This window comes from Drosophila subpulchrella, unplaced genomic scaffold (genome assembly GCF_014743375.2).
Source record: "Drosophila subpulchrella strain 33 F10 #4 breed RU33 unplaced genomic scaffold, RU_Dsub_v1.1 Primary Assembly Seq354, whole genome shotgun sequence".
NCBI lineage: Eukaryota > Metazoa > Arthropoda > Insecta > Diptera > Drosophilidae > Drosophila > Drosophila subpulchrella.
Window position 1 is genome coordinate 9,679,404 of NW_023665577.1, and position 18,306 is coordinate 9,697,709.

An 18,306-nucleotide genomic window follows, 5' to 3' on the forward strand; every position below is an offset into this window, starting at 1 on the left:
GGGGGAAAGGGAAATGGGAATCAATAAAACAAACACACCACGAAAAACACATGGAAAGTGCAGCTTATATGTATTTCTTCTATTTTATTTCGGTTTAGTGCACAAATAGGCGAGTCCTGCTGCCATAAAAATGAATCATTCATTCGCTTTTCGATTTTCAACAAGAGATATGATATGGGAGATAAATAATATGCTGCTGCATTGGGCACACACACACACACGCCCGCCCCCACGCACACACACGCACACGAGGCTTCACTGTGAAAGTTTATTAATATATTCCAGACACGCGGATCCATAGAGTAAAATAATACATATTCGATTCACGGCAGCGACGACGGAAAAAAGAGAGAACTGAAAAACAGAACACACGCGTTGGTCCGTTTCTTTGTTTTTTATTTTATTGGCGGCGGGTTTGGTCCTACAAATGCACTATATCCGCATTATATAACCGCGCACTGGTAAATCCGGGCATCGCTGCACCGTGGGCCAACTTAATTGCACCCGTCACTTACACTTTTTTCGCTAGTCGAGTCGCTTAGATCTCGCGTCCGAGTCGTTTGGTGATTTGTTTTTTAAAACGCGACGTTCGTTAGAGGTGGCGAAACTTCGATTGAAACATCGATGCATCGATGTTCTTATAGTTTTGAAAAACATCGATGTTTCTTAGCGACTATCGATGTTTCTGACACATCACTAAGGAACTATGTACATAATTAAAAAACGTATTTATTATGTAAGTTATTAACTTTATTTACAAATTAAAAACCAAAAAAAATTCTTGTTTAATAAGCTAACCTCCTAAGTTGATCTCCCAGAATATAATGATTTTGTAAACTTTAATTTGATTTTAAACAAAGCTTTTGTTTTGGCCATTAAAGTCTTTAATTTAACATTTAACTCTCTTAATTTATTTAAAAACAAAAAATGTTGAAAATATTGAAGTCCATACCTCCAAATCCGTCGATAGTTCTTTCTATTCCACTTCGATTTCAGGAGAGGATGTGCTATTAATGCGTCGATAGGATAGGATAGTTTTGTTCACGATAGTTAGTTTCACATTCCTACACTCAGTCTGCAATTAATTCCTGTTCTGAATTTTATTTAATAAAGAACAAATTTCCATTTGTAATTAAAATCAAAACTAGATCTTACTCACTCCTTAATATTTTTTATTTTAATATTGGCAATTTCAGTGAAATGACCATTGAATTCCTGTTGGTGCCCACTGTACAATGTTTTCAACACTGTTTTTGAGACTGACAAGTATGAAGTTATCGATAACATTTTGAGCCTTTCGCATAAAATAAATATTTCCGGCTTTTTAAAATGGTAAGTGTAAATATCTACGCAATTGTTGCGTCTTCACAACCTCCATCCCTCCGAAAGTTCTCGCTACTGCACAAGGAGGAAAATGCCCACGACAATGCGCTGTGGGCCTGCACTTGGGGCCGCGACACCGCAGATCCGGATCCGGATGACGCGGGCACGGAGCCCGAGGAGGAGAATCCCTTCGACTTTGACAAGAAGGAGGCGCGCCCCAAGGATTTCATAGTCACCGGTGGTCTGGATGACTTGGTGAAGGTGTGGGATCTGCGGGAGGACAACACCTTGAAGCTGCGCCACAAGTTGAAGGGTCATGCATTGGGGGTCGTCTCCGTGGCCGTCAGTTCCGATGGACAGAGTAAGTATAGGGCTTCCACTAGTTAAAGGTTCCAGAGAGACCAACCTATAACAGGGGAGTAAACTCTAAGAATTCCCGACTCTTAAAGAAATATCTTTGAAACCCTATTGTAACTTTCCATCCTTTTAGCCATTGCCAGCAGTTCGTTGGACTCCACCATGTGCCTTTGGGATGCCCGTTCGGGCGACAAGAAACACCTGCTCACCTTCGGACCTGTAGATCTCTGGACGGTGGGATTCTCGCCCTGTAACAAATACGTGATATCCGGTCTAAATGATGGAAAAATCTCTATGTACAGCGTGGAAACAGGAAAGGCAGAGCAGACACTGGATGCCCAGAATGGCAAATACACGCTTAGCATTGCCTACGTAATGTTTACCAAGTGAAAAACCTTTTTTTCCTATACTTAAAAGTGATCTGTTGCAGAGTCCGGATGGCAAGTACATAGCCAGTGGAGCCATCGATGGAATCATCACCATATTCGATGTGGCAGCTGGCAAGGTGGCTCAAACTTTGGAGGGTCATGCCATGCCAGTTCGCAGTCTTTGCTTTTCACCCAACTCCCAGTTGCTGCTGACCGGTTCCGATGATGGGCACATGAAACTTTATGATGTGTAAGATAATATCTCATTCATGGAATTGATAGACCGGTTCTGATATACCATTCCCATTTTAGGACCCACTCAGATGTTGTGGGCACCCTTTCCGGCCACGCCTCCTGGGTTTTATGCGTTTCCTTCTCCGAGGATGGCAAGCACTTTGCCAGCTCCTCCAGCGATCGCAGCGTCAAGGTTTGGGACACCTCGGAGCTCAAGTGCCTGCACTCTTTCGCCGAGCACTCTGATCAGGTGTGGGGCGTTCGCTACAGCCCGGGCAACGACAAGGTGGCCTCCGCCTCCGAGGACAAATCCCTGAATATATACTACTGTCCGCCCAATGCCATTGTGTGAAACGTACAATAAAGCGTAGGTTAAAAACAAAAAACAAGCGTGATTTATTTACGGATTGCCCTCAGAGTTTGATTTAACCCGCAGGAGCGGCTGCGTGGCTTGAGTTAGCATCGTATCCTTGTACTTCTGGTCGGGTATGTACATATTGAAGGTTTTAAAGTAGTGTAGAATATTTTCTGGGGGAGTAAAGATTAGTCTGGAGTGCTTAGATGGTATCTTGGTATTCTTGAAATCTCACCAACTAGGGGCTCCTTGAGCTTGTACTCGTTGGCTATCTTATTGGCTGGCCAGTTTTCCGGATCCAGCTGGTGGTCATTGATGAACTTGAGCGCCTGGCGGAGTGTGCAATGTCCAGCGCTGATGCGCGTGGGTTCCAGGTAGCCATACTCGAAGTCATCCGGCGTTTTGCGCTCCAGGGGCAGGGGTCGCTGCTCCGCCTTGTCTGCCGCCGCTTCCGCTGCCTGGCGCTCCTGCACCCGCTTGATCTGGGGAATATATAAGGTATTATTCCTCGAAATAACTCCCGGCAACATCAACCCACAAATCGATCCTGCGAGGTTACATAAACGTTTTTCAAACGCCCATCCAAGCTGGAGTCCTTCAAATTCAGTTTGTCGACGAACTTGGGATCCACTGTGAGGGAAAAAAGAAATATTAAATTCTTCCTAATGTTCCTATTAGCTACTTTTATAACCCACATTCCAAGGTGCGCTCCATGTCCCTCAAATTGGAATCGAATTTGGGTGCCGGTGTGGGCTTCTCGCGCTCCAGGATGCGATGGGCGCGATTCTCGACATTGAAGCGATTCAGCCGGCGGGCCACCATGGAAACCACCTGTCCCATGCCGAAGTTAAGTTTTATTTACGTTATGTTGTTGAAAAATTCACGTGAAATCGAGGAAACCGAAAAAATAATGAACATAACCAAGCAGCTGTGATTTGTTTTAATAGCAGCTGATTTGTTATCGATAAGTGTTGTAAAACACCCAAGAACAGCTGTTGCTTGTAAACAAACGGAAAGTTAACTTTACCTTGATTTCCACTGATTTTGTTTGTTAAAAAACTCGAGATATGCTGCCCCTGCGATGCAGTTGGTCCCTGGCCAGGGCCAACTATGGCACCAAGGCCAGGAAGGAGCTGGTGGCTCGCTATAGCGGCGAGTTCCCGGAGAAGCTGCTCAATCGAAAGCAAAAGGTGCCCACTCACATGTATTTGGCGAATGCCCAGGCTGCCGAAAGGATTAGCCAGTACCTGGAGCCCCATTTCCAGAGCTCCGGTTGCGATACTGTGATGGAAATCAATCCTGGCGCGGGACACTTCACCCGTCACCTGCTGGACAGGGAATCACAGTTCCGTAAGATTATCCTGGTCGAGAGCATGGATCACTTTATGCCCAGAGTTCAGGAGCTACATACCCTCTATCCGGAGCGCGTGAAGGTGCACCACGGGGATTTCGTGAACCTGTGGAAGCTGGTCTACATGGACAAAATAGACGGAGGCTCCAGAGTGGCGGATCTCCTCAATGATGTGCCCCAGAAAGCCTTCACAGATGGTGAGCTTATATGATATTAAGTAATTAAGTTACCCCTAACCTTATTTTCTTGCAGATATCAACATGCTTATCTTCGGCGCCGTGGGCTCCTATCCCTTCTTCAAGCATTTGATCAACTCGCTCATCTTTCAGACCAGCCTTTTCAATCTTGGACGCTGTGAGATGATCCTCGCCATACCGCCGCCCATTTACATAGTAAATACTTTGTATGTTTTTTAAGGATCGCTAGTATCACAAATTTCCTTCTTTCAGCACGTCACCTGCAACAATGAGATTGGTTACCTCATTTACCGCTCGACCAGCGTGCTTTTTCAGATTCTCTTCGAGCACCAGTTCATTGCCAAGGTTCCGCGCGAGGATTTCCTGCCTCAGCAGACAGCCTTCAGTCCCACCAAGGGCAGCAAGCTGGTCAAAGTGCGATCCATCAACCCGGAGTACCTGTACCTGGTAAAGTTTTCACCGCGCCGTAATCTCCACGAGCTATGTCAGTCCCAGGATCTACCCGCCCTCTGGTTCTTCATAAAGCAGAACTTTGTGAGCCGGCGAAATAGGATAATACCCAATTTGGAGTAGGTAGCCAAAGCAAAACCGTAGGGCTTTTATTTCAAGATTATTATTTCGGTAGAAAATGGGTGCCTGGCTGTGGACCGCGACTGATCATAAATCCGCATGCCTCTGAATCCGTGAAGCCCACCTACCCGGATGAGTCGCCCAAGAAGCTGCCACAGTACTCGTGCCAGAGCACCTCCATGAGCACCAGGAACTACTATCCCGGCATCAACATCTACACCCAGTTCGGAGATCTCCGACCTAGTCAGATGCTGACGCTATTCAGTCAGTTCCGTCAGTGGCCCGAGTATGGCGAGAGCTCCTTCCTCGCCTCGCTGGAAAACGCGCTGCTCAAGCTGGAGACTGCCAATGATGAACAAAACCTAGAGGATGGCGTCACGTTGCCAGAGGAGGATGATGCTGAGGCAGATGAAATGCTCGAGGAAGAAAGCCCCGAACCCGCCACACCTCCCGCCAAGAGTCGCAGGAAAGCCAGTTCCTAGTTTTGGATAGTACCCAAGTACTTCCTTTAGCTTTTAGCTGTTACAGAACACATAAATTTGAATACGGAAAATCCACCATAATTTTGAGAACTGGTCTTTATTGGAATGTAATCCGAAAATCATAGTGTACCTGTTTTAAACATTGAACAAATTCGAAACCCTTCACTAGGATGTACAGCACCAAACGGAAAACACATATTAGGCACCTAATTGTAAAACAATTTATATCTCGTGTTGAAATCCTCTAGGAACACTTTCCTTGGGCCAAAAGACGACTGCCGCGGGCGCACTTTTCGGCCAGCTCGATGTAGTATTCCGGCGGAGCCTGCTCCGGCGTGTCGGATATGCGGGTCTCCAGTTGCACCGAAAGCTTTACACAGTCGATCATCAGATTGGTGGGATTCACGCCGAGCACATAGGTTGCCTCCTTGTAAGGGCAGGGATTCTCCTCGTTCTTTGTGTTGCCGAACTCGTAGCACGTTTCGCGAATCATGAAGTGTCCGTCCTTGGCACATGGATTACGTATGCACTCCGGAATAATCCGCTCCTTGTAGAGCACCAGCATCTGGCCAGGCTCACAGGGACCCTGCCTGTAGGCCGGATAGCAGCCATCGGTCTCTGGGTAATAAAGAGTGGCTAGGGGAAGTACCCAGTTCCCAGATTATTATGTCATCGTCGCCGAAGATCCATTATTGCTGCTCACCTGGTGCGCAGTCGCAGACCCAGTCGTTTTGCTTCTGCTGGTCCCCCGGATAAAGAAGCTGATGCTTGGGGCATCGGGCCGGGGAATAGAGTGGCTTGCGACCCTGGAGAAGAGAAGAATGCGGAGACGGGTGAGGGAGCCATCTGATTGATTATTGCCGATGCGTCTTCCATACTCTACCAAGAAGTCCTAGTATTTGGTATATCTTTTTGAAAGATATTTTGAAAACTTAAAATTTTTAAACTTTGGGTTTTAATAAATGTAATATTTTCCTGGATAATTTCAATGTTGTTCTAACCTGAAACTTGTGTTCTGTTAAAATTTTAATGACAATGATTTTGTTATACTGGTTTTATATACAATCTCTTTGTTTCTTGAAAATTGTAACATAATTATAAAAAATATATAAACTCTTATTTTTATGACTTGTATTACAAAAATCTCTGTACAATCTTTAAGTGTTGATTGAGAAGCCTGAACTTTTAATTTGGTAAAAAAAAATGGAACCAGTACTATTGGAAAGTGTATTTATAAGCTGGGCTTTTCTAGTTCCAGCTGGCTTTGCTTTTTATGACTTGTATTACAAAAATCTCTGTACTTACAGAGTGTTTGAGTGTTGATTGAGAAGCCTCAACTTTTAATTTGGTAAAAAAAATGGAACCAGTGCTATTGGGAAGTGTATTTATAAGCTGGGCTTTTCTAGTTCCAGCTGGCTTTGCTCTCCCAGTTCGGGGTTTGTTGGACCGTCGCATTGGTTTGCTATGTCTGCAGCTTACCGCTAGATTGGCCTTCTTCTTATCAATGTCTTGATCCTCGACGAAGGCGATTTGGGCGCGTGCAACTTTCCCAATGATCGCAAAGATCACGACGATCAGCAGAAGTCGCGTATTGATCATTGTTCAATTTATAGCTCTCTCTCTCGCTCTGTTTTGATCAACGGGTATGCAAAATCGACGATGCCGGGGGCTTTACGAGATAACACAGCGCGACTTTCCTCGGTTTCACTTTGAACATCCGGCTTTGGTTGTAAATGCGGCGGAGATCGGCTTCAGACTCAGACTCAGATCGCCATAAAATTCGCTCTGGGCTCTTTTGGGAAAAAAGCTTTAAAGCTGTTTGAGCTCTCCCTGCAAGCAAAAGGGCGATATTTCTATCGCCTGTCGTCCAGAAGTCACTTCTTAGTAACTTCTGCGCGATAGAAACGCGATAGAACACATTTTACAAAAACAAAATATACATATATCGCTTAGAAGTAACTTCCAAGTCACTTATGGACGATAGAAAGGCGATAGTACACATTTTACAAAAACAAAAAGGGTCGGGATCGCGAAGAAGTAACTTCTGAGACACTTCTGGACGATAGGAAGACGATAGTACACATTTTACAAAAGCAAAATTAGTGGAAAAAACACGAGATAAAAAGAGGTCGCGGTAATTTTCCGTTACCCCTTTTTTTCTGAACATTTTTTGGGTCTTCCTTTTGACCCACGCCATTATTTTTCGCCCGAGCGTCATTTCGTTGCGCGATTTGTCGTGTCGCCGAAGTGGCACATTTCTTCCCGACGGGAGTCACTTCCGCGATCCGAATGCGATATCGCGGACGATCGTTTTCATCTTCTAGAAGTCACTTAATAGTGCCTTCCGCGATAGAAAATGCTTGCAGGGCTATCAGTTCTGTCAGTTCGGAGGTATTTTAAGCTGACTCAAAAGAACCGGAATGAATCTAAAAATAGTTTTCAATGTTCTTCTGAAAAAGCTATTCAACATTTTTCAAAATATCAATTTGACACGTTGAAAATATCAGATTGATTTTTAAAAATATCCATTCATATCTCAATATCATTCAATATATCAAATTAATATGTAAAAAATATTAATTTATCGTAGCAACAATAATTAATTAATTACGAAAGTTAAAAAGTGTACGTATAGGGTTTTTTTTAGATTTTTAAAATATTGTAAATAAACATATTAAAAACCAAAAATAAATATTACAAATCGTTAACTTTAACTTCGCCATATTTGCTCTAAATATTTTCTAATTTCACTGTTTTAATAACATTTAACTGTGTTACCCCGAGTGTCAAAATTTCAGACAAGAAATTTTTGTAAAAAGTATTTTACGATTTTCTCGCGCTAAGCTCACCACAAAATTTGAAAAGTATGGTGTTGTCAGCACTGGCCTTCAGTTAAGCAATCGCTGCCTATCGATAAACACCCATCACCATTTTCCTTTGTCAAAATAAAAAAGTAAATAAATAAAAATTAGATTCACCTGCGAAACGAAGCAACCACACACACGGAACGGCTCAAATGGACGACGAGGAGACCTCAGGTGGGTGTGGTGACATCGAATCACTCAATTGATGCACCAGCTAACATGCTGACCATCTCAAACTGCGCAGAAATCAATTCTGTGCACGGGGAGGATGCAGATGTGCAACGGGAGGGAGATACACACACACAGGGGTTCCAGGATCAGCAGGTGGAATCGGTGGAGCAAGCTTGGAACGATGCAATAGAGGACGAGCACTCACCGCGGGTGGATGACGACTTCGAGGATCCACTGGCCATCGAGGGAGACGGGAATGCGGATGCTCAGCATGCCATAATGGAGGACGCTTTGCAGGACGACACCGCCAGCGAGGGCAGTCATCCTAGCAGCGACATGTCCCTGGAGAGTCCAGGAAGTGAGGGTCAGTAGGCTTACAGCGTTGGTTCTCCAGATTCCCACTAAATACCCTCATTCCCCACCTAGATGACTCCGATTTGGAGCGCCTGCCGCGCTGGATGATTCCACAGAACCGCCTGCGCTCCGCCGTCGACATGATGGTCTCACAGGCTCGCAACCGGGATGGCGGAATCGCCGCCCTGCTCAACCGGGACAACTTTCTGCAGCGCGTGCGCAGCATGGTCTTTAGCCAGGAGCGACGACGTAGTCGCACCAGCGAGGATACCAGCCAGGAGGCCACGGATCAGCCAGACGATCACCCGGCAGCGCCACCACCACGTCCGCCGATAGACATTGAGCTGGAGGAGGGAGTGCGCTTCGACACCAATCTGGCAGCTGAGCACTCCTACTTCGGCAACCATCTGAGCCGCGTACCCGGCGTTGACTACTTGGAGGTGGGCAGCACCCACCACATGCTCATCTTTCTGCACCAGCACATCCTGTTTCCCGGCGAGGTTTTACCCTTCATGATCGACGGCCGAATGTTCGACGAAGATATGCCCGGCCTGGACGGCCTGATCTTCGGTGTGGGCTTTCCTTTAATGCAGCCGCCGGAGGACAACCCCCATAAGTTGTACGGAGTCACTTGCCAAATCTACGAAAAGGGCGAAAGCGGTCGGGGATTGGTATTCTACAAATCCCGAGCACTACAGCGCATTGTCATCAACTGTGGGGACATACAGGGGTGAGTGGTTTCGCAACCCTTTTGATAATGTCCTTTTAACATACTGAAATTCTTTCAGCCCACCGCAGTACATTGCTCGCAATCCTACTAGCAAGTGCTTCAGCAAAGTCAAGATATTGCCGGAGTACTTTCTGCCGGAACCACTTCAATCCGTTGACATGGGATCGATGGCCAGGTTTCGGGATATTCCCTCGATGCGCGACAAATACCAGAGGTTCCAGCTTGCCAGCACTCCCTGGCCGGCTGAAGCCTGTCAAGAGTATTCCTTCGCTGCCATTGTGGAGAGCGCGCGCCAGAGGCTAGAGACCCAGAAGATAGACACCATGCCAAAATGCCCCATTCAGTTGTCCTTCTGGCTGGTGCGCAACCTCCACCTGACCGAAAAGATGATGCGGCTGACCTTTCTCACGGACTCGGTAAACACTCGCCTCCAATTGATTAAGAGCACGTTCCAGGACGAGTCGCTATTCTTCTGCCGGTATTGCAATAGCAGCCTGGCCCACTGCGCGGATCTCTTTGCCATGTCCAAGCACGGTGTGCAGACACAGTACTGCAATCCAGGTGAGTGATCAATCCAATTAACATCAACATTAAATATATATTGACTGCAACAATTTATATTCGCAGAGGGCTACATCCACGAGACGAACACCGTGTACAGGGTGATGTCCCATGCCATCGGCTACAGCGGCGAGCCGTCCACCAAGTTTAGCTGGTTCCCCGGCTACCAGTGGCACATTATCCTGTGCAAATTCTGCGCCCAACACGTCGGCTGGGAGTTTAAAGCGGTGCAGCCGAACCTGACTCCCAGATTGTTCTTTGGCTTAGCCGGATCAAGTGTGCGAATTGGAAAGGCCAGCGAAAATACGCCGGTTAATGGCAGCACGTATGTGGTGCGCAACATGCTGCGGCTGATCTCCAACGAGATGGAATGAGGCTGGCGCGTTGTGAAGCGATTCAGCTGCCAACTCTGCTGCTGGCGTCGTCCGGAGAACAATGCGGACCATCTGGGGGGACCTGTTTAATTCGTTTCACAACCACATTTTAGCAGAACCCACGGCGATTTAGGGCGTGGATGTAAACCGAAAGATTGATCTACATATGAATGCATATATGTTCTTTAGTTGAAGTAAATTATACCTAATTGATATTTAAGATTATTCGAAACTAAAGCTTCTCTGTAATAAGTTACTCTTAAACAGTGGCTTTTATTATTTAAATGGGATCGCTATATTATTTTCAATCATTAAGAAGAGCCGCAAAGGAGGTGGACAATTTCTGAAAAAGATTAAACGCACATTTTAGGAATTTATCAATAATAAGCCATAGGAATACTTACCGCCTTACAGAAGGGACACAAGCCAAAGGAGACCTCCAGGAAGGTCTTGCCCTCCATCAGCGTCTGAAACCACTCTTCCAAACAGGCGGCATGACACTTGAGAACACATTTGGGATTGTCACAGGACACGAGGGGCACATCGCCATTATCCAGGCGATAGGCAAAGCAAATGTTACAGCGCAACTCCTCGTTATCCTCCTCATCCTGCTTGGGGCCATCAGAACAGTCGGGCATGGGGAAGTAGCACAAGTCGAACATTCGCAGCAGGTTCTTGTGGATGTCCAGCTCGGAGTCCCAGTTGCCTAGGCCATCGCTGAGTACGTAACGCAGTTCGGACACCTCATTCGTGGGCCCTATGATTTTCAGAGCCATGGATGCGATGCAGGCAAAGGGATCAGTGATGGTCAACTTCAAATAGACGCGATCCTTGAGAGGAAAAACGCGTGTGTTGTGCTTGGTGGTGATGGGCGACGGCTGGAGCACATGACATAGCTCGTCGATGTCCATGAAGTTGTCGTAGAAGGGACGCAGTTCCTCCAGGAGTTTGCGGAAAAGGACTAGGACCTGCTCTAGTGTTCCCGCACTCTTGGTCAGTATTTCACCCAATGGTATGCATTCTGGAAGGCTGTGATCTTTCAGGCGTAGGGAGGGAACCGCCAGCTCCAAGTAATGCTGCTCAAAGTCGCAGAATTCGCAGATACGAAGGATTGTGCAGTCCTCATCAATTTGCATGCAGTACTCCTTGGATTTGCACAGTTCTAGGATATCGGAATAGACGTCCCCCTGCTGCTGTAATTCCTTTGACGTTGTTGGGACTTTCTTGGCAGGAAGAATCTTTCCCAGATTGTCCAGCAAGTCCTCCAGAAGCCAGTCATCCTGTAGCTTAAGGTTATCCGATGTATACAACTTATACACCAAGCCTTCCTGCACATACAGCTGCAAACCATGAAGAGCTGGGTAGTGGGGTAAGTAAAGCTTGAGGCTACGCCACACTCCCTGGATTAAAGGATTATCATTACTTTGGCGGGGAATATTTTCTGTACTCTCTACTTACATCACTGCATAGAACTCCTCTTATGATGCAATAACCACTTGGATTGAGTTCCGCCGTCAGACCAGCAAACTTTAGCAGCAGGAGACGCTTCACATCTACTTCCACAGTGTCCATTACTATATTTTTTGGCTAAGTTAAGCTTGATATATCTTTTGTTTACCTTTTTTGAACTACCTTAGCTAGAGATGGTATTATTCCGATGACATCGATGGCGCCAATCGAGATCGATAACGAACCAATCGCCGGCTAATTTAAATTTGAATGCTTGTCCGAATAAAGTTTAAAATGAGGAGTTGATTAATCGAATTTAGCGGGCTTTTCCCACTTTGTTTACATATTAACCCCATAGCTGCATTACCGGCTATTTGGCCATAACATTGCAGTTTCGACTCTCACAACTTATCAGCCAAATTTACGTTATTTACTGATTTGAATTGGCTCTGTTTGCTCTTCGTCAGAGCACAACACCTGCAGGCCTCACTGATTTCTTTTGTAACACCTGCGTGGCGGCCCCGTATCAATAGCCTGATAAACTGCTCTCTCAAACCGTTGGTCATCGCTCGGACACGGGCTATTTAAGGCTCTCCACCTGTCCCACCGATTTCATTCACGGCTATCATCCCGGTGCGCGCGTTCTCAAGCTATTTTCTATTCGCCAGACCAAAGATTAAAGGAGTTTCCCCGAGAAAAATGCTGAAAATCGTTGTAACTTTGGCTTTAGTTCTGGCCACAGTCAGTGCCACCAATGTCCAGCAGTGTAAGTAGCTTAATTTCCTCTTACTCGGTCACTAGGACATCCTAAACTTTGAACTTGGGCTTTAAATAGCTTTGTCTACTAAAGTTGATTCATGGTTTTAGGTCCTATACTGGTGATTCATTTTACAGACGTGTTCTAAGCATAATCTCTGTGAAATGCTATAAACTATAGCCAAAAATAATTTTGAGTGAATATAAAAGTCCTCAAGAGTATCTCTTGGCTAGGTTGATATGGCTTATCAGCTTGCGCCCGCTAATCTAGTCTTTTTGTTAAAAAACCATAGCCTACTTATAAGCTCACCTGTTGTTTTTCTTTCAGGCAAAAACAAGCCGTTTCCACTGGATGTGAATATTCAGGATTGCGAAGAACCACCTTGTGTTGTATATAAAGGATTATATGCCGTGATGGAGGTGCACTTCCTGGGCAGTAAGTTGAAGATTCTATATCCATAGTTAAACACTTCTTACCCCGATCTCTTACAGATAATAATAATATCAAGAGCATCACGGCCAGCACAACGGCAAAAGTATTGGGCATGAATCTGCCATATGCTCTGCCAGAAGAGGTTTCCGATGTGTGCAGAAATCTTTTATATGGCGCCATCTGTCCCATCGATAAGGACGAGGATGTCACCTACAGTTTCAACTTCTACGTGGAGCCTTCGTTCCCGGAAATCACTGCGGATGTCACTGTCACACTGAACGATGCCCAGAACGAACCGATCACATGTTTTGTGGTGAGCTGCAAGATCCGGAAGGGACCCACTGCACTGCGGGACGAATACCTATTGGACTGGACGAACCCCAATTCCCTATAATCCGACGATGTACTCAACTCCACCGATTTGGTCCGACTGAATGTTCCCACTTATTTGCAAATCAATAAACTCAAAACTCTTGCAACGATAACCGTATTTGTTTACCTTGACGACGTCACGGATTCCAATGTACCCGTACAATCAGTCGTCGGGTTAACAAATATCTAGGCCCGCTGATAAGATATCCACCCAAACTAATTGATATACAGTCACCAGTGACGTTGCTTTTTGCACCGAAAATCCAGTAATTTATTTCCACTGATTCAGTAGCAAAGTTGCCAATAAAGTCGTCGTGATAAACATTTATTGACCGCCCGAAGATCGACCATATGGTCAAAAGTTGGAGCTCCGTGATAAGGCGCTAACCGTCTTGCTGGGTGCAACTGTACACTTGGAGCAATTCTACCTAAAACACTATATTTTCTGTGAACTAGTTTGTGGAGATTATTAAAGTGATTGCGGCTAGATTTAATCATAATGAGAAGTGTTTCCATAGAACCTTATCACTTATGCGCACATTTTGTGGGGTAATTCCTGAAGCCCATATAGTCTATTTTAAAGCTAGATTAACAGAAATTATGGTATTATATTTTGGGAATACGACATTTAAATGGGAAAACTATTTTGGATATATGGATTACTTAATTGGTAAAATGATTCTTAAATTTGTTTTATGAGCACATAGTATTTCATAGGGTTATTTCTGAAGTCCATACAGTCTATTTTAAAACTAGATTAATATCAATTTTGTTTTTTTTTTTATATATATACTATATTTAACTGGAAATACCATTTTGGATATATAGATTACTTAATTGGTAAATTGAATTAAATAGTGATAAGGTTCCTTTAAATTATTTTATAAACACATAGTATAGGACTACCCAATTTTAAATTCATCTTAAAAAGTATTAACTATTAAATTTTTTAGTACAATTTTGAATTTTTATAAGCATATATTTATATAGTTAAAATTTGTTTAGTATTTATTTAAGGCCAAGGTGACACGGATGTTTCTTACAGTGCAACATACGGTGAATATAAATCAGATAATGTGGGTGAGTGTCGGGCTATGGGAAACGGCCGTTGATAGCCCGGTACATTTCTCTTCTTCTTCGCATTTTTCTTGACCAGGTGTGTTAAAATAATCAGACTTGAGATTTGTGAATTATTATTTGATTCGATTATTGCTTTTCGGCCACTTGAGTTCACACCTTAATGGCTGCGTGTGCAGATAGCGCAGGTGGCCAATAGAATGCCTTGTAATACGAGTCTTACAAAATGCCAGACACCGAAGTTTGTTTTGGATTTCCCAACCCATGAGGAATCGCATAAGATGTACTTAGGAAAACCACCCTCATATGTGGGGGTAAAGCTTTTAAAATTTTATTAAATATTCATGAGACATCGTGACTGAGCTTAGCGATGAATTTTAGAAAAAAAAACGAATGGTATATCACAGTAATTTAAACCAATTGCTGAATAACGTCGCCACAACTTCAGTTGAGATAATCCAGTTCGTAGACCGTATTGCCGCCATTACCCTTGACCACCTTGATGTCGCACACGAAGCACGTGGCAATCTCTTTGTCCTGATCCACCAGATAGATCTCGATCTTCACGCCGATTTCGGGATATTCTCCGATGGGAAAGCTGAACAGATAGGACACATCCTCGGTGGCATATAGTGGGCAATAGGCGCCGTACTGGAGATTTGGACAGACGGCAGCCACATCCGCGGGCAGTTCATAGGGCACCGTGATGATTCCGAGGGTGGTGGCCTTCACCAGAGTTGTCAGCTCGGTGATGTACTTATCCACGACAAAGTCGATCTCGAATTGCTGCGTCGATCCCTTGACGATTTGGCAGGGTGGTGTCACGCAGTTATGCACACGCACCTCCAGCGGAAAGGGTTTATTTCCAGAGCCTAAAAGGGTATTAGTGTTATAAAGATGGGTATTATGAATTCCTTGGTAGTTCCACTTACATTGCTTTACCTCCGTAGCGGGATGCTCCTGCTGGGCTGCTACCAGCGAAAGAAATCCCAGTGAGATCAGAATCAACGCCTTGACTAGCATGTTTCTCAGTTCGAATTGATTTCGGCCAACGGTGCCCACATCGTTTTTATAGCCAGATCCGAACTGTTCCTCGGCTAAAACGATCGGATTTTGCCTATCTAATCGGCCCACTGATTTCCTCACTCGGAATTGATTTAAGGTAGTCGGTTTTTTGTGGGATCAAAAGGTTTCTGCTACAACACCTCCTAAGTCTCATACTCATAATGGATAATACTACTATTGCTGTAATATTAAGAAATAATATAACTATTTAGCAATGACATATAGACAAAACAGTCTAAAAGGTAAATAGGACTTTAGTTAAAAACCAAACTATCTTTAAATCCAAAAGGTTAATGGGATTTTAATTAAAAACCTCATATTATAAAGATGGAAATCACCCAATAACTAGATACACCTTTTCTGCGTACTCAAATAAAGACCTTGCCAATACCAATCTGTATATCAATTCACATCATTAGAGCCGCAATCCGAACGGATCGTAAAATTATGAAATCGGGCAGCAGCATTTTATCACTTCATCGCCAAGTTCACGGGACCCTGGACCCACAAAGGAACGGTCCAAAATAAATCCCAGAGCACTCCGCAGGCAGGCCACTAAGCCTCTGATGGCAATGGAAAAACCCACAGACATTTGTGAATCGGCCAAAGCCACTGACAATGGAACTTCTGCGGGGCAGGAAAATGTGCGAGTATAAAGGAAACGGACGAAGAGTAAGCTGGAAAGCATAAGACCCCCTCTGGAACTCCACCCACCCAGCACTCAACGGTTGGCGAATTTGCCAAAAGGTAAGAAGAGCGTGGTGAGATTGAAGAGTTCTGGGATTTCGGAATCAAGTCTACTTTGTAAAAACTTTTCCAGCAACTTTAAATATTTTAGTCTTGTTATAAATAATATTTGTTTAGCCCTCGAAAATAGATATAGAAAAACTTTATTTGTAATTCAAAATATTACATTTACATCCAGACTTTCAGAGATTAAATATCAAGATTTCGGGAAAAATTTTATTTTGAAAAAGGGTGTACAAGAAATAAACCACAATTTCCAGAAACGTTTTTTATTTTAAGCTCATTTGAAATATTATTTGTTATATCTATAAAATAAATTTATCTTAAAGAAGTATACACTAATAAAATGTATACTTAGTATTTTGATATATGTTATGCACATTTTATACTCATAACTAACTTTATAGTTTTTTGGATATTAAATTATACAATTCGTAACCATTTTTTTGCAACATATTATTTGCTACCCTCGCCAATATTTTGCAACATTTCGGATGGTTGGTGGTGACTTGCCATGTGGACGGCCTCAGCGCAGCATGAGATTTCCTCAAAATGCTTTTGAACTTGCCACCAACCCACCCCCTTTTTTTCGCCCGTCCAGGAACTGTCGTCGCTCCTCACATGTAATTGTTGTGACATTATTTAATATGTCAAAGCAATGGAAAATCCGGCAGGACAAAAAATATCCCCGACATACAGCCACACACGCCAGAAATGGATCTTAGGGAACCGCAATATTTGATTAGCATCAGGCTGATACGGGAGTCCTGATACATTGATTCCGGGAATCTATTTTCGGTGTCATCTAATGCAATTATCTGGGCCGGAAAATCTGATACCCAAATACTTTCGCAGGCAAACATTTCCACTTGGCTCGGCTTCCGTTTTGCACTTTTGGGTGTTCTCCATTTTTGCATATTCCCAAATGTATTTCACGGATGTTCAGCCTCTCTTTGATGTGCCTTTTTTACGGGGAATCAATAAGTGGGGGGGGAAAAGCGGAACTAAGAGTTTGATTATTGATTTTTGGGTCGAAAAGTAGGCAACATTTTTTACCTCGCTGAGCTTTTAGTTGAATAGACTGGTTATTTCGAGCCCCGCCCAGAAACCCTGCTGCCCGCTGCTAACTCAATTAGTTCATCAAACCAAGTCAGACATTAAATGCCAGCGCCAAAGCCAAACAATTTGTCACGCCAATCCTGTGGCCTTTCCCCCGACAACCCATCAACCCAAAAAACCCAACCTCCCCCGTCACCCAAATGTCTGTTCTATTTCAATTTGATATTTGTTTGCACGTAATTCAATACAGAACGACAAACTGACAAACTGGCGCGTCCATTGTGTCTCAATTAGGCGTCAATTTGATTTTCGTGTTGTTAATTTTTCATTACATTTTTGGAACTGCCGTGTGTTGTCAATTAATAAAGGAATTTTCGGAAGGGCACCCCCAATTGCCCATGAACCCTTGCCCTTTTTCCCCCTCAACAGGTGCTGCCAAAGGGGTCAAGAACCAGTGCTGCCCATTATAATGCTCCATTACCATTTTAATTCTTTACATTTTTTCGTTATTAACTATCTTTACATAATCAGTGGATAATGCAAATGGGTAACTATTTCAATATGATTTTTAAGACATTTTTGTATACAGATAATTCAAAGCTTTACGGAAATGGGTTTCCTTGGCAGCACTGGTCAGAACAACCCCTGCAACCCTGTGTGTAGTTACAACTATCCGAGTGCATTCAGCTGTTTGTATTTTAACAAGGAAAAATCTATGATTGCTTGTGGTCAACCAGGTGACCAACTGGCCTTGAGATAATTTTTCCACACTTTCCACCTGGAAAATTTTGAAGCGTGGGGCTGTGGAGGGCGAATATTTCTCGCCCTGCTGCACCCTTTGATATCCCAGCACTGAAGTATCATTTGGCAATAGCAATTTGCATATGCCGTCATGCAAAAATGTTTTTTATTAAATTTTTCCAGCATGTTGAAAGCGGGCAGGGATGCTAATTAATTGCTCGGCGCCCCCTGAAAAGACTGTTCTGCTTTTGGCACTGTAATTAAGTGAATGCGAAACTCATGTTTCCCGAAATCCGAAGGAACATGCGTTGCAACA

General features: G+C 44.0%; 9 protein-coding genes across 19 annotated transcripts in view; 4 read left to right on the forward strand and 5 right to left on the reverse strand.

The window, feature by feature from the left end:
* The window catches only part of LOC119559996 (F-actin-monooxygenase Mical), a 44,907-nt gene extending 44,303 nt beyond the window's left edge, over positions 1-604 (reverse strand). For all 11 annotated transcript variants that reach the window (XR_005220984.1, XR_005220983.1, XR_005220982.1 and 8 more), the window contains exon 1: positions 516-604. The gene's annotated coding sequence lies outside the window, so the exon portion shown is untranslated. The remainder of the gene's footprint in view (positions 1-515) is intronic.
* Positions 605-1,189: 585 nt separating this feature from the next.
* Positions 1,190-2,662, forward strand: LOC119560464 (WD repeat-containing protein 61). Its single transcript, XM_037873924.1, has 5 exons — positions 1,190-1,332; positions 1,390-1,684; positions 1,814-2,052; positions 2,111-2,298; positions 2,361-2,662. Exons 1-5 carry the CDS (start codon positions 1,330-1,332, stop codon positions 2,632-2,634), a joined length of 999 nt encoding a protein of 332 aa, XP_037729852.1. The 5' UTR covers positions 1,190-1,329; the 3' UTR covers positions 2,635-2,662.
* Positions 2,651-3,577, reverse strand: LOC119560467 (protein NDUFAF4 homolog). Its single transcript, XM_037873926.1, has 4 exons — positions 3,333-3,577; positions 3,176-3,267; positions 2,873-3,119; positions 2,651-2,810 (listed from the first exon to the last, which is right to left on the reverse strand). Exons 1-4 carry the CDS (start codon positions 3,475-3,477, stop codon positions 2,683-2,685), a joined length of 612 nt encoding a protein of 203 aa, XP_037729854.1. The 5' UTR covers positions 3,478-3,577; the 3' UTR covers positions 2,651-2,682.
* Positions 3,578-3,619: 42 nt separating this feature from the next.
* LOC119560463 (dimethyladenosine transferase 2, mitochondrial) lies at positions 3,620-5,318 on the forward strand. The gene is made up of 4 exons (XM_037873923.1): positions 3,620-4,185; positions 4,241-4,380; positions 4,438-4,754; positions 4,811-5,318. The coding sequence occupies exons 1-4, from the start codon at positions 3,705-3,707 to the stop codon at positions 5,235-5,237; spliced, it is 1,365 nt and encodes a 454-aa protein (XP_037729851.1). The 5' UTR covers positions 3,620-3,704; the 3' UTR covers positions 5,238-5,318.
* LOC119560465 lies at positions 5,319-6,988 on the reverse strand. Its single transcript, XM_037873925.1, has 3 exons — positions 6,717-6,988; positions 5,941-6,043; positions 5,319-5,873 (listed from the first exon to the last, which is right to left on the reverse strand). The coding sequence occupies exons 1-3, from the start codon at positions 6,834-6,836 to the stop codon at positions 5,482-5,484; spliced, it is 615 nt and encodes a 204-aa protein (XP_037729853.1). The 5' UTR covers positions 6,837-6,988; the 3' UTR covers positions 5,319-5,481.
* Positions 6,989-8,119: 1,131 nt separating this feature from the next.
* LOC119560590 (protein cereblon homolog) lies at positions 8,120-10,555 on the forward strand. Its single transcript, XM_037874115.1, has 5 exons — positions 8,120-8,275; positions 8,346-8,636; positions 8,699-9,356; positions 9,415-9,917; positions 9,984-10,555. Exons 1-5 carry the CDS (start codon positions 8,254-8,256, stop codon positions 10,289-10,291), a joined length of 1,782 nt encoding a protein of 593 aa, XP_037730043.1. The 5' UTR covers positions 8,120-8,253; the 3' UTR covers positions 10,292-10,555.
* LOC119560591 lies at positions 10,548-12,969 on the reverse strand. Its single transcript, XM_037874116.1, has 4 exons — positions 12,807-12,969; positions 11,750-12,013; positions 10,696-11,691; positions 10,548-10,634 (listed from the first exon to the last, which is right to left on the reverse strand). Exons 2-4 carry the CDS (start codon positions 11,861-11,863, stop codon positions 10,596-10,598), a joined length of 1,149 nt encoding a protein of 382 aa, XP_037730044.1. The 5' UTR covers positions 11,864-12,013; positions 12,807-12,969; the 3' UTR covers positions 10,548-10,595.
* LOC119560592 (mite group 2 allergen Gly d 2.02) lies at positions 12,375-13,521 on the forward strand. The gene is made up of 3 exons (XM_037874117.1): positions 12,375-12,506; positions 12,825-12,932; positions 12,989-13,521. The coding sequence occupies exons 1-3, from the start codon at positions 12,440-12,442 to the stop codon at positions 13,321-13,323; spliced, it is 510 nt and encodes a 169-aa protein (XP_037730045.1). The 5' UTR covers positions 12,375-12,439; the 3' UTR covers positions 13,324-13,521.
* Positions 13,522-14,662: 1,141 nt separating this feature from the next.
* On the reverse strand, positions 14,663-15,443 carry LOC119560412. Its single transcript, XM_037873847.1, has 2 exons — positions 15,311-15,443; positions 14,663-15,250 (listed from the first exon to the last, which is right to left on the reverse strand). The coding sequence occupies exons 1-2, from the start codon at positions 15,399-15,401 to the stop codon at positions 14,823-14,825; spliced, it is 519 nt and encodes a 172-aa protein (XP_037729775.1). The 5' UTR covers positions 15,402-15,443; the 3' UTR covers positions 14,663-14,822.
* Positions 15,444-18,306: the final 2,863 nt, after the last annotated feature.

What these genes read in the sequence shown, in the direction of transcription:
- LOC119560464 (XM_037873924.1), top strand. An exon ending in CGTCAGTTCCGATGGACAGA is followed by an intron (nt 1,685 to 1,813) that starts GTAAGTATAGGG and finishes CCATCCTTTTAG; the next exon opens with CCATTGCCAGCAGTTCGTTG. An exon ending in CACATGAAACTTTATGATGT is followed by an intron (nt 2,299 to 2,360) that starts GTAAGATAATAT and finishes TTCCCATTTTAG; the next exon opens with GACCCACTCAGATGTTGTGG.
- LOC119560467 (XM_037873926.1), bottom strand. Translation starts at nt 3,477, where the DNA reads ATGGGACAGGTGGTTTCCATGGTGGCCCGCCGGCTGAATCGCTTCAAT. An exon ending in CATGGAGCGCACCTTGGAAT is followed by an intron (nt 3,268 to 3,332) that starts GTGGGTTATAAA and finishes TTTCCCTCACAG; the next exon opens with TGGATCCCAAGTTCGTCGAC. An exon ending in GCTCAAGGAGCCCCTAGTTG is followed by an intron (nt 2,811 to 2,872) that starts GTGAGATTTCAA and finishes TTACTCCCCCAG; the next exon opens with AAAATATTCTACACTACTTT.
- LOC119560463 (XM_037873923.1), top strand. Translation starts at nt 3,705, where the DNA reads ATGCTGCCCCTGCGATGCAGTTGGTCCCTGGCCAGGGCCAACTATGGC. An exon ending in CCAGAAAGCCTTCACAGATG is followed by an intron (nt 4,186 to 4,240) that starts GTGAGCTTATAT and finishes ATTTTCTTGCAG; the next exon opens with ATATCAACATGCTTATCTTC. An exon ending in TACCGCCGCCCATTTACATA is followed by an intron (nt 4,381 to 4,437) that starts GTAAATACTTTG and finishes TCCTTCTTTCAG; the next exon opens with CACGTCACCTGCAACAATGA.
- LOC119560465 (XM_037873925.1), bottom strand. Translation starts at nt 6,836, where the DNA reads ATGATCAATACGCGACTTCTGCTGATCGTCGTGATCTTTGCGATCATT. An exon ending in AGAAGAAGGCCAATCTAGCG is followed by an intron (nt 6,044 to 6,716) that starts GTAAGCTGCAGA and finishes TCTCTTCTCCAG; the next exon opens with GGTCGCAAGCCACTCTATTC. An exon ending in GGTCTGCGACTGCGCACCAG is followed by an intron (nt 5,874 to 5,940) that starts GTGAGCAGCAAT and finishes TACTTCCCCTAG; the next exon opens with CCACTCTTTATTACCCAGAG.
- LOC119560590 (XM_037874115.1), top strand. Translation starts at nt 8,254, where the DNA reads ATGGACGACGAGGAGACCTCAG. An exon ending in AACTGTGGGGACATACAGGG is followed by an intron (nt 9,357 to 9,414) that starts GTGAGTGGTTTC and finishes AAATTCTTTCAG; the next exon opens with CCCACCGCAGTACATTGCTC. An exon ending in GACACAGTACTGCAATCCAG is followed by an intron (nt 9,918 to 9,983) that starts GTGAGTGATCAA and finishes TTATATTCGCAG; the next exon opens with AGGGCTACATCCACGAGACG.
- LOC119560591 (XM_037874116.1), bottom strand. Translation starts at nt 11,863, where the DNA reads ATGGACACTGTGGAAGTAGATGTGAAGCGTCTCCTGCTGCTAAAGTTT. An exon ending in GAGGAGTTCTATGCAGTGAT is followed by an intron (nt 11,692 to 11,749) that starts GTAAGTAGAGAG and finishes CCTTTAATCCAG; the next exon opens with GGAGTGTGGCGTAGCCTCAA. An exon ending in TGTGTCCCTTCTGTAAGGCG is followed by an intron (nt 10,635 to 10,695) that starts GTAAGTATTCCT and finishes AATCTTTTTCAG; the next exon opens with AAATTGTCCACCTCCTTTGC.
- LOC119560592 (XM_037874117.1), top strand. Translation starts at nt 12,440, where the DNA reads ATGCTGAAAATCGTTGTAACTTTGGCTTTAGTTCTGGCCACAGTCAGT. An exon ending in TGCCACCAATGTCCAGCAGT is followed by an intron (nt 12,507 to 12,824) that starts GTAAGTAGCTTA and finishes TTTTTCTTTCAG; the next exon opens with GCAAAAACAAGCCGTTTCCA. An exon ending in GGAGGTGCACTTCCTGGGCA is followed by an intron (nt 12,933 to 12,988) that starts GTAAGTTGAAGA and finishes GATCTCTTACAG; the next exon opens with ATAATAATAATATCAAGAGC.
- LOC119560412 (XM_037873847.1), bottom strand. Translation starts at nt 15,401, where the DNA reads ATGCTAGTCAAGGCGTTGATTCTGATCTCACTGGGATTTCTTTCGCTG. An exon ending in CGCTACGGAGGTAAAGCAAT is followed by an intron (nt 15,251 to 15,310) that starts GTAAGTGGAACT and finishes ATACCCTTTTAG; the next exon opens with GCTCTGGAAATAAACCCTTT.